This window comes from Crocodylus siamensis, chromosome 3 (assembly GCF_052110815.1).
Source record: "Crocodylus siamensis isolate JL-2025a chromosome 3, ASM5211081v1, whole genome shotgun sequence".
Lineage (NCBI taxonomy): Eukaryota > Metazoa > Chordata > Crocodylia > Crocodylidae > Crocodylus > Crocodylus siamensis.
Window position 1 is genome coordinate 136,226,890 of NC_143397.1, and position 18,000 is coordinate 136,244,889.

Genomic DNA, 18,000 nt, shown 5'->3' on the forward strand with positions numbered 1-18,000 from the left:
CAATCTAGGTAAAGTGGGACTTGAAGCAGCCACTGCTTCCCATGTCTTCCCCAGAGCAAGATTACTCCAATCTGGAGAAGGCATGGAGAGCAGGGCAGAGGGGGCAGGTGCAGGCTAAATGCCTATACTGCTTCCTCTTCAGGAAATGTTTTAGCTGTGGAAACTTCTCAGAAATGTCCACTGCTGGAAATGAATGCCTTTTCAAGCCTTAGTTACAATATGCTGTTGTTAGCATTGGTAGAGGATACAGATGCACAACAGGGCACTTCTGCACCCTAGGGAGCAGCTGTGGCTGGAGACAGGCCAGCAGTATAGTCCTCTCCCTCCCCTCCTCAACTGACTGATCTGTTCTTACTATGACTAGAGACCACTGATGGTCTCTGGTCTTGAGCTGCCTGCAAGTACCACTGGTAGGCAAGCAGCCCCAGTGTTTTTTTGTTGTTGTTAGTCCTCAGAGCTCCTGTGGGGCTTTTCCTTGGGGTCCTGCAGCCAATAAATTGGCTTTTGCTTGCATTTTTAATTGCAGGGAAGGAACTTATCACCATGACTGTCAGAGTGTGGGCAAGAGCCTGTCCTCTAGCACCCCGACAGCACTGTGGGGGGAGAGGGGGGCCTGGCCTGTGATGAAAGCACCAGGAAGGGGGGCAGTTACATGGCCAGCAGAGCTGGAGCTCTTCCAGCCACACCACCCTTATAATTCCACCCTATTTGATGCAACTAGATCAGCAAGACTGAGCAAGGAGCAGTGTACCTTGCAAGTTCCAGGAAGCCAGCCACTCCCTCTCCCTTCCTCCCTCCTCCCTCTTGAATGTGGGAGCTTGAGGGATACTGGTGGGCTGGAATACCTGTCCAAACATTACATTTGTGGTGGATATGCCATTTTGGGAACAGATCTGCCATTTTATTTTATCCCATGACAAACAGTTTAAAGAGTAGGTCACTGTTGCAGGAAACTGGTATATGGATCATGAGAAAAGTAATATCTGCCAAGATCCACCCTGTATTTTTTTTGTCCCTTGTACTGTCTTGAGTGCAACCTGAAAAATGCTCTGCATTTGAAAGCTTGTGCAACTCTATCTCAACTAAACAGTCGGTCCAATAAAAAAATGTAGCCCTAAGAAATACTTGCCTCACAAATTCTTGCAGTGAGGATGACAAAGGCCACATTAGTGAAACCTTGCCATGGCTCTTAAGTGCCAAAAAAGCAAATATTTTCTTTTTGACCTTCTTTGCCACTTCTTTAGAATTTACCCCAATTTAAAAGAATGTCTTTATAAGCACATATGTTAATTGTCTTGTACATATCCACATTAATAACTAAATTCATCTATACAATGAAGGAATGAGGCTGTGGAACATCTATACCATGTACGTGGAACCACATGGCATAGGAAATCAAAATCACCTTATTTAGTCCTGTTATCTTTCAGTATGTACAATTCAGTGTCCACAGATCTTTGATTCGGAATGTGCATTCTGGTCTAGGCCTGCATATTGCAGTGGATCCTAAAGAGAGCATTACGATTTACTTCCGTGCAGGGCTAGCTACCCCACCTTTGAGAGAGTATCTTGACAGACAGTGATGTCATCTTCCCGGTCCATCAGATTTACTTCTGAAGCAGCAATAGTTGATAATATTCTTAAAAAGCATTGTGCACAGTGAGGAATATTGCATTTTCAATTTTTGCACCTGAGATCTTCCATAGAATGATTATTTAGGCTGGTTTCTATTCTGATTCTCTGGATTGTTAAGTGTTTCACCTTATTCTGGGGCCATTGGTGCTTGACTTTCAACTACCACAAATCTCAACTGAGTTAAAAAAAGTCAGTATTTGTGGATTGTACACAAAGACATCAGTGTCAGCATTGGAAGAAGGTGCAAAACTCTAGAGCTCTTGGTTCAGGGATGATGCTTTTAATTAGACCAACTAAGAAATTGGGGGGGAAAATATCTTTTGCGATCTTCTTCGTTGGTCTAATAAAAGTCATCATTTCTGAACCAAGAGTTCTAGAGTTCTGCATTTCTTTTTTCTCAGACCAACACAACTACCGAATACATCCCTAAAACATGGAAAATGCCAAATATTAGCCAATTTTTTGGATTTAAACTTCATTACTGAACAACAAGAAAGATTTCCAAGAACCTTGCCTGCCTACATCCTTAGACCAACACAGCTACAACCAAAACCCAAAGAAAGATTTCTACACCTCCCTGCCTTTCTGCCACTTGACACCACCAGGGAAGGAATGCTTTATCTGCACATCAAAGAGCCACTTACAGAGGCACTCTCATGGGTCCAGAGGGACAGACTTCCATCTTCAGCTTCCTCTGTACAAAAATGAAGTTTATTTTTTACCTATGGAGACGTTTTACACTCTCTAATTTTCCCTGAGCCTGAGGAACGGTGCATGTGTCTGAAATCTTGCGGAAAAAGATTTTTTTTATTTTATTTTGCAGTTTCATAGTTGGTCTAATAAAAGGCATCATCTCTGGACCAAGAGTTCTAGAGTTTTTTGCATTTTGTTTTGGTCTCAGACCAACACAGCTACCAAATACATCCCTGAAACTTGGTGAAAGGTGTACATTTTTGTCTTTCCATCTATTAAAACACATTTACTGTATTCCATGCTTACACAACTTCTGATGAAGTAGGTCACCTACAAAATTTTAACATGTTCCTGAATGAGTTAGTCTCTAAGGTGCCGCCCTGCCTTCTGTCTGATTCTAGACTAACATGCCTAACTGCCTTTCTTTGTGCCTAGGTAAATAAACACTGGAGAGGGACAATTAGTCTTGTCACTTAAAGAGAAAATGGTTTGATAATGATTTTTCCCTTTACTGACATTTAAACAGCAGTTTCTACCTGCCTTTGTCTTATTCTTTTAATGCAGGGGTAGGCAACCCCCAGCATGTGTGCCAGAGAATGGCATGCGAAAGCATTTTTCTTGGCGCACGTGCCTCATGGCAGATAACAGGGGAGCCACAAGGGACCTGATCCTTGTTGTGACAGTGCAGCTCCAGCTCCTTCCCTGCCATCCATCTTGCACATGTGCATCCACATATGCACTTGCCACCGGCAACAAGCCAGGCCAGAATTCCTCAGATCCTGGTGGAGCTGCTTGCAGCCTCCCTGCCACCTGCTGTGAGCTGCCCAAGCTCTATGGCAGGCAGCAGTGGCCTGCCCAGAGCCTAGCCCAGCTTTGACAGGCAACTGGGAGGCTGCAAGTAGCTGCACTATGGTCTGCGGAGTCCTAGCCCAGCTCATTGCTGGTGGTGAGTTCACATGTGCCTTGGGTCACGTGGCAAGGAGGGGCCAGGGCTGTGCTGCCACAGCAAGGCTCAGGCCCCTTCTGGCTCCCTTGCTGTCTGCCTTTGGCATACCAACATCTTACAAGTCAAGGCTGTGGGCATTGCTAACCCCTGTTTTAATGTGCTTTTAAATTAATTTTTCTTCCTCACTTTCTTCCTTCCAATTATTCTCTCTTCTAGCTTCATTTTCTTCTGTTGCCTCCATGCTTCTGTTTCATCTTCTCGATTTTTTTTTTTCTTCTTTTTTTTAATGCTATATAGTTGGTCCAATAAAGGTTATCGCCAAAAAAACTTCTGCTTCTTGCAAATGTCCTAGCCCATTACACCTACAGCAGTACTCCAACCCTTTCTCTTATAAGGCAGAAAAAAGATAAACAGGGAAATCTCTGTATTGTTTTATCCTTCAACTTTATTTCAAAGTGAAAGATTTTTTCTTTTTCCTTTTGCTATATTTTTCCTTCTTTTTCTATTGAACTACAAGATGTGTACAGAAAAATAAACAAAATAGTTTTTTTTTTCTTGTTTTTTTTTAACTTCTTTTCTTTCAGAGTTGCAGGGCAAAGAGGTACTTGGAATCTGCTCCTAGTCATTAATTAACAGCAGTAAATGTAATGCTGCTGATTTGTTTTTCTACCCATTTCTATTCTATACAGGCTGTTAGTGGTATCAGTTGTTTCAGAGTGGAGACAGGTAAATGAGAATTATAAGCAGCTCTTGCTGTTGTTGTATATAATACCAATACTAGTACTGCATTGGGAGGGAACTGTTTACACTAGAGTCCCTGGCTTCCTGCCTCTTCATGTTTAGGTTCCAGGTTGGAGGAGGGTGACTAAATAAGCTGTAAGAGTCTCTGAATCAATTCCCACTTCAATTAGGTAGAAGCAGCTTCTAATCTGTGGATACTGATCCCTGCCATGCAATCTTCAGTAACCAGGATCCATGTTGTATAACTGGAACTAGGAATAAGTATGTTCTTGCCAGCTCTCTAGATATCAAACTCTTGCTACAAGGAAACAGAAGGAAATTTAATGTTTGTCAAAAACTGAGTGAACAAAGCCAGCTGAATCCTTTTTTTTGGACGAAAGACTTTTTGCAAACTTGGTGAACAACTGGAAGAAATAGTAGTATTAGGGCTTCCAAGATTTCCAAAATATCCGACTGCAAAGACAATGGAAAATTTGGAGAGGCTGGCATGAAACCGCATGCAGAATGAGTAGTAACCAGCTCCAGAGACGCAGGAAAATACATTCTAGTAGAACAGGGGTCGCAATCTCCAGCCTACCAATTAATCCTATCCTGACCCAGCCCTGGCTGCAGCAGAGCAGAGTGGCATGAGGCACAGCCCTCCCTCCTCAGGCTCTCAGTGGTGGCTGGTGGGCCAGATAGGATCAGTTGGTACACCCGAGCCCTCAACAGCTCACCAAAACTCATTAAGTTGGCCCTTCAGTCCAAATAATATCCTCATGCTTCTACTACAGGAGTGGGCAAACTAGTGGTTTCTATGCAATTTGGAAATTTTAAGAATACAGTAATACAGGAATGTCAGCTGGAAAAGGTAGGCTTTTAAAAAAAACAAAAAACCCAAAACAACTATTTGATACGACCACAGACTTTTGAAATCAATCTTGGGATTTTTTAGAGAGATGTTTTCTTGGACCAACTGCATAGTTAGAATAGAGTTAGACAGGCTTTTGAATGCAAGATCTTTTTCAAGTCTGAGGAATAGAAGTCAGCACAGTACAGTAAAAAAAGAAAACAATTGGAAGAGGTGGGAGAAAGCAATTTCCAGGGGTAGCAGACAAACAATTAGATGAAGAAAAGAGCTGAGTACTGGGAGATCAAGGCCTGTCAAAAGGCAGAAGTAGTCATTCTTGCCTTTCATGCATAATAATTCAGGATCGGGTCAGTTTCTTATGTTCTATAAAAACCAACATTAGTGTTGAGCCTTTGGTTTTTAGTGTCCAGCCAGCTTGTGCATTTTTGTTTCCATATTTGTCCTTTAAAGATGTTAGGTATATTTCCCTTGAGCACAAGGATAGTGTGGTCAGAGAGGGAATGGTTGTTCTGTGAGAAACATGCTCCTAACAGTTTGTGTGTGTGCATGTTCTTTATAATTTTTTTTCTGTGAGAATTCCTTTGGGTGCATAGTTGTTTAGTATTAGCTATGTAGTTGCCATGAAGGCATGCTGCTTTGGATCAGATATCACGTGTGTAGGAACCATGGATTTTGCTGGCTTTGTTATGGGGGGCATTTATTGTAGTAGCAGTTGAGATGTGTTATTAGGTTAAGCATTTCTTGCTGTAACAGGGTGAATATTAATCCTGTTCCTTATGAGGGGGTTTACCAAGTTGAGGTGAGTGATCAGGTAGGGAATGCAGGTCAAAGGCAGTATAGCACGGGGACTTGGTCTGGGAGCACACCAGGAAGCAATCACAGTGTAATGATCACACCAGTGGCTGGTGGGGATAGGTAAAACAGACTAGGAAGGGAGTAGTTCTTTGACCCCTGGGGCACTTGAAGAGGAGAGAGAGATGTAGCCAGTAAAAGCGGCAAAGGAAAGGAGGAACTATGGAGAGTCGGCAAGAAGGAAAGAGTCGGAAGGGACCTAGACAGATCATCAGATCTAACCCCCTGCCCTGGGCAGGAACGGGTGCCAGGGTCATATCACCCCAGCCAAATACCTGTTAACCCTCCTCTTGAAGACCCCCCAAGGTCACAGAGACCACCACCTCACTTGGGAGCCCATTACAGAGCCTGGCAGCCCTGACTAAAGTAATGTCTCCTGATGTCCAGCTTGAACCTTCCCTCTAACAATTTGTGGCCCTTATTCCTAGTAACCCTGTGTGGGGCCCAGGGGAACAGAGCCACCCTCAATTTCCACTGGTCCCCCTTGGTGAGTTTGCAAACGACCACCAGATCCCCTCTCAACCTTCTCTTGTGGATGCTGAATAAGTTCAGGCCCTTTAGCGTCTCCTCATAGGGCCTGCCCTGCTGCCCCTGGACCATGCCAGTGGCCCTCCTCTGAACCCTCTCAGTGCTAGCCACATCCCTCTTGAAGTGCAGCGCCCAGAACTGGATGCAGTACTCCAACTGTGGCCTGACCAATGCCACATAGAGGGGAAAGGTCACCTCCCTGGACCTGCTTGTTGTGCATCTACAGATGCATCACAAGGTGCGGTTCGCCTTACTGACCACTTCCTGGCATTGGCAGCTCACTTTCATCCTGGAGTCAACAATGACTCCAAGATCCCTTTCTGCCACCGTGTTGACAAGAAGGGTGTTCCCCAGCCTATAGGCATATTGCAGGTTCCTTCTCCCTAGATGCAGCACCCTGCACTTGTCTGAGTTGAATTTCATCCTATTCTCATCTGCTCGCCTCTGTAATTTGTCTAGATCTAGCTGGATTTTGTCCCTCCCCTCCAGCGTGCCCACCTCGCCCCACAATTTGGTGTTGTCAGCAAATCTGGACAGCATGCATTCCCACCCACATCAAGATTGCTGATAACGATGTTCAACTGTCTGCAACCCATTCTTGTCAATAAATTAGGAGACTATGGCATTGATGCCTACACAGTTGGATGGGTAAAGAATGGTGGGTAAAGAATTGGCTGGTGGGGCGCACCCAGAGAGTAGTGGTGGATGGGTCATATTCAACCTGGCAAGATGTGAGCAGCGGGGTCCCCAAGGGCTTGGTCCTTGGGCGCACACTGTCCAAGTTTGCTGATGACACTAAGATGTGGGGGGATGTGGACACACTTGAAGGGAGAGAGAGGCGGCAATAGATTTAGACAGACTACAAAAGTGGGCAGACAAAAATAGGACGGGGTTCAATGTAGACAAATGCAGGGTGCTGCACCTGGGGAGAAGGAATTTACAGCGTACATACAGGCTGGAGAGTTCCCCTCTTGAAAGCACAGAGGCAGAATGGGATCTTGGAGTCATTATTGATTCCAAGATGAACATGAGCCGCCAATGCCAGACCGCAGCCAGCAAGGCCAGCCATACCTTGTCATGCATCCGAAGGTGCATCTCAAGCCAGTCCAGAGAGGTGATACTCCCCCTCTGTGCGACTTTGGTCAGGCCGCAGTTGGAGTACTGCATCCAGTACTGGGCACCGCACTTCAAAAGAGATGTGGCGAGGCTGGAGAGAGTTCAGAGAAGGGCCACCCACTTGGTGAGAGGGCAGCAGGACAGGGCCTACGAAGAGAGACTGAGGGACCTGAACCTGTTCAGCCTCAGCAAGAGGAGGCTGAGGGGGGACCTGGTGGATGCCTACAAACTCATCAGGGGAGATCATCAGCAAATAGGTAGAGCCCTTTTCTCCCCAGCACCACCTGGGGTGACAAGGAACAATGGTAATATGCTGATGGAGAACAGGTTTAGGTTAGAGGTCAGAAGGCAATATTATTTTACAGTTAGGGTGGCCAGAATCTGGAACCAACTTCCTAGGGAAGTGGTCCCTGCAAATTCAAGAGGAGGTTAGAGGCTCACCTGTCTGGGGTCTTGTGAACCCAGCATTCATTCCTGCCTGTGGCAGGGGGTCAGGCCAGGTGATCTGATCAGGTCCCTCCTGACCCTAGCTACTATGAACTATGAAACAGTACAGGCCCCATGAACCAAACCCTGGGGGACCCCACCACCCACATCCCTCCAGCTCAAAAACGACCCATCTACCACCACTCTCTGGGTGCCGCCCATCTGACTGTGTAGGCACCAGTGTTGCAGTCACCAAGTTTTTTTAAAAGAATGTGGTGGGAAACCATGGCAAATGCCTTCTTAAAGTCCAGAAAGACTACATCCACCCCAACACCCTCAACCAGGGACTTTGTGACCTGATCATAAAAAGAAACCAGGTTAGTCAGGCAGGACCTGCCTTCAGAGATCCCATGTTGGTTGCCCCTGAGCATTACCTCCCCTGCTGGGCCCTTGCAGATGTGCTCCTTGATAATTTTCTCAAAGGTCTTCCCAAAGACCAAGGTAAGACTGACTGGCCTATAATTGCTGGGGTCCTCCTTTCTCCCCTTTGTGTAAATGGGGACCACATTGGCCCTTTTCCAATCCTCTGGTACCTGGCCAGTGCCCCCCAAGCACTCAGAGCTGTGCCAGGGGTCCCACTATGATCCCCACCAATTCCCTGAGCACCCTCAGGTGAAGAGCATCTGGACCTACTGATTTAAATATGTCCAGCCCCTCCAAAAGTACCCTAACTAGGTCGTCCCTGACCATAGGCATGGTGGTACCTCCCCATGGTTCATCCACAATTCTAGTAGGGAAGATGTCCTGGTCTCTGTTCAAGAATATGGAGGCAAAGAATTCGTTAGGACAGCTTTTTCATTTGCCACAATCACCAGATTGCCAAACCTATCCTGTAGGGGCCCCCCCACATTACCTGGTACTGCCGCCGCCTTATGTATTTGAAAAAGGACTTTTTATTATCCTCATGAACCACCATCCTTATTTCCATAAGACCAACAATCACCCCAAGCTCACCAAAAAAGCTACAAGGCCCCCCAGATACCACTGCACCTACTCTGAAGAGAACACCCATGACTGCCCATCTAAGCCAGCCTAAAATCTTCCTTTTTACAACAAGGAGACTCCAGCAGAGAAACAGATCATACATTTTAAAGAGCTATCCAAAGGCCTTGCAGTAAGCTGCTACAATGCAAAAAGGGAACCCCTCTGCCCACCCATGACACATTGGGGTAAGCGTGTTTGAGTAAAAGCCTATTAGAAGTTGGAAATTACTTTATTCTTCATGCCTTAAGTCTCTGAACTGGAAATCCTTAATAAATCAAGTTCTTTGCTTGTTTTGACTCATCTACCAAAATCATGCGGCTGACTAAAGTAAGGGTTTGGTATAATATGTTGGAAGAGATCTCTCAAAGAAAGTTTCTAAAGCAAGATGCTCATAAATGATGCATCATAATATTTATTTAGTTCACTTGGAATCTGATAGTAAGGAAAATGTAATCGGCAATATGCTTCAGTTATTTTGGAATCTTCAGTAACAGTTCAAGAGCTACATGACCAAACGAGCTGAGCATCCCTGTGCTATGACCACCATCTTTTATTGTATTGCTACCTTGTGTTCTGCTTGCCTGTTGTATCTTATACTTGGACTGTAAGTGGTTTGGAAAGGTGCCATGTTTTTGTTTTATATCTATATAACGCTTGGGACCCAGAGGGAGTAGGGCAAAGACTGCTGTAGCTAATTCAGTCTTACATAAGATACAAAGTTAGTTCTCAAAAATAAAACTATTTACAACCTGCTATACCAACTCATATCATAGCCACCCTTACATATTAGTCAGACAGCAAGTACAAACATCTAAATAAAAGTAGTTGCTACTCATCTTTAGGATTGTGAAGAAAAGCCTGTAGATGTAAACCCTAAAGACTCAAAAATAAGAAGGTAAATCATAAGCACCCAGCATTTGTTATTTTCTTTTTTAATTTCATGATTGTTAACTGATCTTGTGACTTTTGGTGCTGGACTCATGCCGCTGGGCATTTAGAGCTGGCAGCACTGCCTTAACCTCTATCCCAAAAGTCTTCAGTATTTTTTATTAGTTGGTTGTATTAGTTGCAGTTGTTATTTTTGGTTTCTGTTCTGTCTGAATTTTTGGAAATACAGGCATACCTCGGAGATATTGCGGGTTCGGTTCCAGACCACCGCAATAAAGCAAATATCGCAATAAAGCGAGTCACACATTTTTTGGTTTCCTAGTGCATATAAAAGTTATGTTTACACTATACTGTAGTCTATTAAGTGTACAATAGCATTATGTCTAAAAAAACAATGTACATACCTTAATTAAAAAATACTTTACTGCTAAAAAATGCTAACTGTCATCTGAGCCTTCAGCGAGTCATAATCTTTTTGCTGGTGGAGGGTCTTGCCTCGATGTTGATGGCTGCTGACTGATCAGGGTGGTGGTTGCTGAAGTTGGGGTGGCTGTGGCAATTTCTTAAAATAAGACAACAATGAAGTTTGCCGCATCGATTGACTCTTCCTTTCACAAAAGATTTCTCTGTAGCATGCGATGCTGTTTGATAGCATTTTACCCACAGTAGAACTTCTTTCAATAGTAACATCAAAGATCACAGATCACCATAACAAATATAATAATAATGAAAAAGTTTGAAATATTGCGAGAATTACCAAAATGCGACACAGAGACACGAAGTGAGCAAATGCTGTTGGAAAAATGGCGCAATAGACTTGCTCGATGCAGGGTTGCCACAAACCTTCAATTTGTAAAAAACGCAGTATCTGCAAAGCGCAATAAAGCAAAGCGCAATAAAATGAGGTATGCCTGTAGCACTGTATCACTATTCCCACAGAGATTGGGGACCAGGAAAGGCAGCCAATGAAAGTTGCTAATGAGGACTGAAAATCTGAATACCCGGGATTTGTCTGCTATTAACTCCAGCGGGGGTCAAAAGTCCACATTTAGAAAAACAGATGTACGATTTTTGTAGACTTGATATATTTCATGTGAACAGGACAATGAAACAAGGATGAGACTTATTAATACTCCTGTAGATATTACAGTGATGAGAGGGAATGACTGCAAAGGGGAACTTGCAGTACAGAATCATTTGGAAAAGCAAGAACTAGGGAGTTGCTCTGTAGCAGTTGCTGTTGCCTTTTTTTGTTTTCTTGCAGTTGTTGGGATTTGGCTGGATCCATGCAGTAGCCTTTTGGGAACACTCACTCCCTATTTATTCCAATTTTTTTTTTTTTTGGTCCCATCAGCAACATATTGAAGAGGGAGAATAGGTGGACACCTCAGCAAATTTTTCATTTTCCCACTTGCATTCTTGAGGATCTTTTCCTTCCCCTAGAGAACAGATTGATCCAAAACTTCCCCTATGTATTGGGTTCTATTACGGGAGGATTTGTTTATCAAGAAATATAGGACATTTGAATCGGTGACTACTCTGAGTGGGCCATCAACAATACATCACTCCATGCTCTTATTTAGAATCAATATAATCCCTTAAAATTTGCCAGCTGTTTGTGCTCACTAAAAGCAACATATTTGTTTACATGTTCTTCAGTCTGTATTATCTTTTGTTTTTGTTGTTTGGGGTTTTTATGCAAGATTTGGGTTCCTAATTTAAATGCACGAATTTAAAGAGAAATTGAAGTTTGGTGTCTCATCTAAATTCTTGATTGTAGGAAGGCTTTTGATAGTTTCCTGTGAGATTCTCATTAATAAACTAAAGCAGAGGTGTAGCTGGGCAGTTGTACAATGCCCAGGGCACCCCTTGCTGCCATGATAATGATTGCAAGTGCCCTGGTTACCACCTAGGGTGACCCCCGCCCCCATCCCTAATTGGGTCCTGGAATGGGAACCTCAAGTCCCGGTCCCAGGTTACAGAACTCTGGGACAGCATTTATCCTGGATTCACAGCATTGTGCAGGGATCCACAGAAAACAGCAAGTTTCCTCTTACAGGCTGGCAGCATTCCAGCCTGCAAGTGGCTACCAGGAGTGGGATGCATAGGGTGCCGCATGCATGTGCATGCCCACACATGTGCAGGTGGCTGAAACACAGCCAGCCAGCCTGGAGTGCAGCTCCTTGCAGGTAAGTGTATGGGGGGAAGGGAAGGGTGTAGGAGGGGACAGGAGAGGGAATGAGGCAGGAGCTGGGGTGCTGTCCAGCCAGGGTGGTGCATGGGGCTGGTATATAGAGTGGGAGAGAGCCCCCAGATTTGTGCGTGGGGTGCCCCCTGCCTGTTCAGCAGCAGTGGTGGTGATGGTAGTGTGGAGTTGTGCCCCCTCTTACTGCTGGATGGGGGGCATAGCCCATGTGGGGCTCCCAGAGAAAAGGCAGCAGAGTGGGGAGCCCTGAGCCTGCAGCAGGCAGTCTGCATCCACCCCTGCCCTGGCTTGTGGTCCAGCCATTGCAGCAGGGGGAGAGGAGGGGAAGGCGGGCATGTGTCCTGCCTTTCTCTTTTGAAAAGGTGGTCACCCTATTACTGCACCCCTCCCCACTTAAGTACACTACTGAGCTAAAGAAATAAAGACCATGGGTGTCAAATTCAATTCAGTATGCAAGCCATATTTATTGCCGGTATCAAGGGGATTAATTAACGGATCTTGTGCCACTCTACAGCAGCTGCTGCTGCCACTCACCCCATCACTGAGTGCCTCATTAGTGATTGAGAGCAAGTTCAGAGTGATTAAGTATAATAAATTCAGCAGTGAGAAAAGGGCCAGGGAAAGGTAGGGGTGAGAGCATGCCTGCTTTTATCAGCTGCTCCATTAAACCACTGGATGCTGGCTACGCTGACACAGCAGCTCCAGCATCCATGGCAAGAAACTCTGACACTAGGGTCATAAGCCCTTGGAAAACGTGGCAGGCCCAATGACCTACGTCTATGGGCTATATAAAAGGTGAACACTTAAGTGGCTAGATTATCATGATCAAAGAGTAGGCATTAATAGCTTGATGTCTAGCTAGGAGGAGGTATGTATTAAGGTTCTCCAGGGATCTGTCCTGGGTCTGGTATTGTTTAATATCTTCATTAAAGAGTTGTACAGTTCACAAATTTGCAGATTACATCAAGTTGGGTGGAATTGCAGACACTTTGAAAATTAAGATAAAGATTCAGAATGACCTTGGTATACTGTACAAAGGGACCACAATTCATTGAATGAAATTCAGCAAGTGCAACTGTGAAGATTGTTGGAATAGCACAATCACATGCACAAATATACAGACTAGGGAATGACTGACTAGGCTGCATTGGAGTAGAAAAGTACCTGGGGGTTACAGAGAACCAGAAAAACTGAAAATAAGCCAACAGTATGCTTATGTTGCCAAAAAAAAAAGGCACTACCTTATTGGACTGCGTTAATACAAGTGTCATTTGCAAGTCAGGGAAATGATTCTTCCACTCTTTTCCACACTGATGAGGTGTCAGCTGGGGTACTGTGTCCAGTTTTGGGCACTGCATCACAGGCAGCATGTGGATTAGGTTTTGGTGTAACCTATGGCCCATGGAACCAGCTGGTAGCAAGTCTGGATCCAGCCTTTGGAGCTGGGGTTTCAACAGTGTGGGGCTTTGTGAATGCCATGCTACTGTTGAGCAGCGGGAAGCTTGTTCTAGGCTGCAGCTAGGTGGCAGAAAGAAGCAGCAAAGACACCAGTGGCTGGGTTGTAGCACTGGCCTGCTGCCAGGGAATATTGTTGAACACTGATGTGGACAAATTAGAAAGCCCAGCAGAGTTACAAAAAATGATTAGGGGTCTGGAAGACAATCCCAGTTCTTTCAGCCCTTCCTCATAAGTTATTTAGTCTGGAGAAGATAACATTCAAATACCTGAAGCATGTATATGAAGGGTATGGTGATAAACTGTTCTCTGTGGCCACAGGGCAGACAACAGAAAACAATGGTCTTAAATTGGAGCAAGAGAAATTTAGATTGGATATTAAGAAGAACTTGGACACTATGAGGATTTTGGACGGGCTGCCCAGAGAGGTTGTGAAATCTCCATCCTTGGAAGTGTTTAAGAGCAAATTAGACAAACTTGACTGAGATGGTTTAGTCAAGGGATGATTTTGCCTTGAGTAAGAGAATGGACTTATTGAAGTCCCTTCTACCCTTGTTGTTCTATGATCCTCTTTATGTATCGCCTTTGACATCGGAGTTTAATTGCAGGGAACACATCCCATTGGTTTTACCTATTTTACAATCTTACTACATGCTACTATTAATAATTTAATTAAACATACCTATATACAGATGAGGAGAGGCTGGCAGGAAAGAGATTCCTGGTCTTTCACTGGTCTCATTCATGCAGAATCTAGAGAGGTTTCAGTTATTTATTAACATATGCTTTATATTCCATTTACCTCCTTATTGCAATGGAAATGACTGTATTTACATGCTACCACACACATCTTCCCAAAAATTAGCCTTCCAAAATTGGAGTGTGTGTTCTAAGCAGGGAAGCTGATGCCTGTGCTGGAATGGAAGCATGGAGGCATTGGAATGGCTGTTGGAAGCTGTGGTTCCTTCCCAGACAGCATGCAGCAGGGGTAGAGTCCATTCTTCAGCATTGGAACTAATTTTTAACCCTCTCACAGCCACTGCTCAATTGGAAGTAGGTTTTGGTGAAGCAGACAAAAATTGTTGCCAATTCAGCAGCAACTGTGAGCTGCTCAGCTAAAAGCCAGAGCCTCCAGAGAAAGGCAAGCAATGCTGAAGAGTAAACTCTTCCCCTGTTTCATGTGGTCAGCATTCAGCCTTGCCTCTAGAAAAAGCTTTATTGCTTTGCTCTGCAGTCCCAAAACACAGTATGTGTCTTATTTGGGGGAGTGTGGTGTGCAAGAAAATATGGTGTATAGGTTGGTTTGCTTTTAGGCCATCATGTTCCAGGTGCTCTATGAAGGCCAGATAGGAATGACAGAATGCATTTCTGCCAGACATCCCAAGTAAGAACTCCTAAGATGTGGGTTTAAAGCTACAAACATATATCTTTAACTTGTGGGGATCACACTTTTGGATGCAAGTTTTATAAAGTGCTTCCTCCTGACAATATAGAGCTTTCATTTTGCTGGAGTTTAACTGCAGACATTTTCCTGTCCACGTGTGGATCTTGCGTAAGTGTTACACTTATGCGTATGAGGTCTGACATTATTTTGTGAAGGATGGAAATGTGTTTTATCACATACTGCTGACACATGATCCAGTGAAGTTACATTTTTTTGTAATGAGACCATTCTGCAGCTGAACTGCCACTCTTCAGCATCAGTCCAGTGGTGGCCTGAGACCATTCTGCAACTGGAAGTCCAGTAGCAGTTGTATAATTTCCATCCATAATTCTCTAGGGACAGCCACCTAAGAAAAGTGTAATTTTTGAGTGCATCTTCTTTGACACCCCCCCCGGCAGTTAGTTTGGTTTGATCATGTTGAATGTTGCAGAATGTCCAGGGATAAAGAGAATGCATGTCTGTCTTTCATTCATCAACAGCAGACAATCTATTCCACCTGAATTCATTTCTGACCAATTCATATTCTATCCTGAATCTCCAGTGAGCAAAGCAAATAGCGTCATCATTGTTTAAATAAGCTTCCTTGAAATGTCAAGTAAAAACTTCTGTTTCCAGATTCTTTCTGAGCCTTGTGATTTCTTTCCTGTGTATCATAACTAATTCATTCCTCCCATTAAAAGCCTTGTCATCACTTTGGCAGTTCTCATCTTAATTACTGGTATTTCCTCCTCTCTGTCGCTTCCCTTATATCTTTATCTTTGCTCTATTCTGCTCTAGATTAATTCCTGGATTCTTCCTTAATTCTTCACCTTCCACTCCAAGCCTTCTCATATCTCAGCACTGACTTCTCATCTTTTAGTTCATCAGTCAGGTTCCACACCCTCACTGAAAAACTGTTCATAATCCCTCCCCATAGCTCTGCTCCAGTTTCCTCCTACTCCTTACTCCTAATCTCTTTGCTATCTTTACATGCTTTTGCACTCCCTGTTGCACCATGTGTTTCAATTCTTATTTAATTGTAATCTCTTTGCAGCTGAGGCCTTGCACTATGTATGTTATAAAGTACGGTGTGTAATTTAAAAATATGCATATTAATAATATGGTAAATTCAAGGGAGGTTCTAAATTATGAAATAATAATTATATCCTTTGCTGAGTGAGATGTGTTGGAAGCAGACTTGTTTATACTAAATAAGTTCCTAGGGCAAAGCCTAGGAAGCATTTAACCCTGATTGTCTGGGCAGTTCTGCTTTTGTTCAACTCTTGAGAAATCAACACACATAAACAAAAGGGCCTTGTTTAGAGTAGTTATTAAAAGCTCCGTGTTGTTTTTCTCACTTGATAATCAGCCATGCTCCATAGCATAGTCCCTGATTTGCAGAACTGCTGAGCAGCATTCCCTCCATCTGACAGCAAGGGGCTCTTAGCACCTCCTCTGGTGGGTGCCCCAACAGCCCCCCACTGAACCCAAAGATATAAAATTACCATCCTGGAAACAGTCCCAGTTCTGACTTCATGTGACACTCACAAGGAGCCAGACCAGCCTTGAAATGAGAAGAAACAACAAGTGATAGCACTGCTTAATTGCACGTTATTTTTGCCCCAGATCCATTGGATCCATTTTCAAGGAGATTTTGCTTAATGGCAGGAGCTGTTCTTCATGGGGATGAGGCTGGAGAGTAGCGTTTCTCCAGCAGGGGCACTTTGTCAGGTCCTGTGGCTCATGGCAGGTGTCTGGTTGGCAGGAGCAGATCTGGAGTGTTGTAGTGATACAACTGCACCTCCTTTTGAGTCTAGATCCACTGCAAGTTTAAAACCAAGTGGCTGGCAGTGGCAACAACACTTCAAGAGGGAGTCGCTTGAGTTCATGGCTCATTGCGATCTACCGGATCCCTTCTAAACACTCCCTTTTCCCTTGTATTGTTTTCCCCCCCGAAAATGGGTTTAATATTACACTAATCAAGCAATTCTTTCTTCTGCCATTCTGCTTTTTGCTGCTCTTTTCACAGCCCCGCAGCCTGATTTTAACTCCAGATAAGACCATTGCTTCAGGGGTGGAAACATTAATTCTGGTGACCATCCACCTGGGTGTGAGAATTGCTTTTCAGTGGAGCACGGGATGCGGTGCCAGGGGGCCTGGGAGGGCTGGTTTTCATTTTAGAGTGGACAGCCAACGGTGGTTGTGTGTGAGGCCCGCAGGTCTAAAGCAGCAGCACCTCCGGGTGAGGTTTTGTACGGGGGGGCGCGTGTTGTATTTCTGCACCTAATAAATACCCTGGGGGTGTTTAAGAGGAGGTTAGATGAACATCTTGCTGGGGTCATTTGACCCCAGTACTCTTTCCTGCCATGGCAGGGGGTCGGACTAGATGATCTGCTCAGGCCCCTTCCGACCCTACACACCATGAAACTATAAAGGTTGTAGCTTCTGCTACAGTTTAGGTTTGGTTGGGGGGGGGGCGGGGATCTGAGACTGACTGCCCCCCCCCCGCCTCTCGGTGAAGCTTCTAGATTCTTTTTACGTGGAGAAAAATGTGCAGGTTGTGATGGACGGAGGCTGCACCCCCGTGTCCTACACGTACCTGGATACTACAGCCCTAATCGTGTGTGTGTGGGACAACGCTGTCTCGATGCTCGACGCTAGGGGTCGACCACTTCCACGCCGCGCAGCTGAGCTGCCCCGCTTGGCACCCCTCTCGCCAGCACCGCAGTAAACACGCCTGCGGGCCAATCGGCGGGCACCTGCCACGGCGCCGGCCAATCCCCGCGCGGGCCCGCCTCCCGGCACGACCGACCAATGGCTTCGCTCGTCCGCGCGCCGCGGACCAATTGGGAGGCCGCGGCACTGTTATCCCTCCCCGCCTCCCCTTTGCCCTTTCTCCGGGCCGCGGCCAGCCCCTGCCAGTTGCCTGCGCCGCTCTCCAGGCGTGGACCCACTTGTCGCCGCGCGCTGCCCCTCCCCCCCCCCCCTCACCCCGGGCGCCGGCACCGCCCCGCCCGCGCTATGCTGCTGCTGCTGGCTGCCGCGTTGCTCGTGGCCTTCGTGCTGCTGCTCTACATGGTGTCGCCGCTCATCAGCCCCAAGCCGCTCAAGCTGCCCGGCGCCCACGTCGTGGTGAGCGGGGGTCGGGAGGGGGTCTTACTGGGGTGTAACCGTTCGCGATGACGTATGTGAGAGGG

The 18,000-nt window shown here is 45.3% G+C and overlaps 1 protein-coding gene across 3 annotated transcripts in view; it reads left to right on the forward strand.

Annotated features, from left to right (window-relative positions):
* Positions 1-17,693: 17,693 nt before the first annotated feature.
* KDSR (3-ketodihydrosphingosine reductase) overlaps positions 17,694-18,000 on the forward strand; it is a 40,087-nt gene continuing 39,780 nt past the window's right edge. For all 3 annotated transcript variants that reach the window (XR_016441349.1, XM_090039298.1, XM_090039299.1), the window contains exon 1: positions 17,694-17,935. Coding sequence is in view for 2 of the 3 variants with exons in the window: in XM_090039298.1 (XP_089895424.1) it covers positions 17,825-17,935 (111 nt within the window). In the remaining variant the exon portion in view is untranslated. The remainder of the gene's footprint in view (positions 17,936-18,000) is intronic.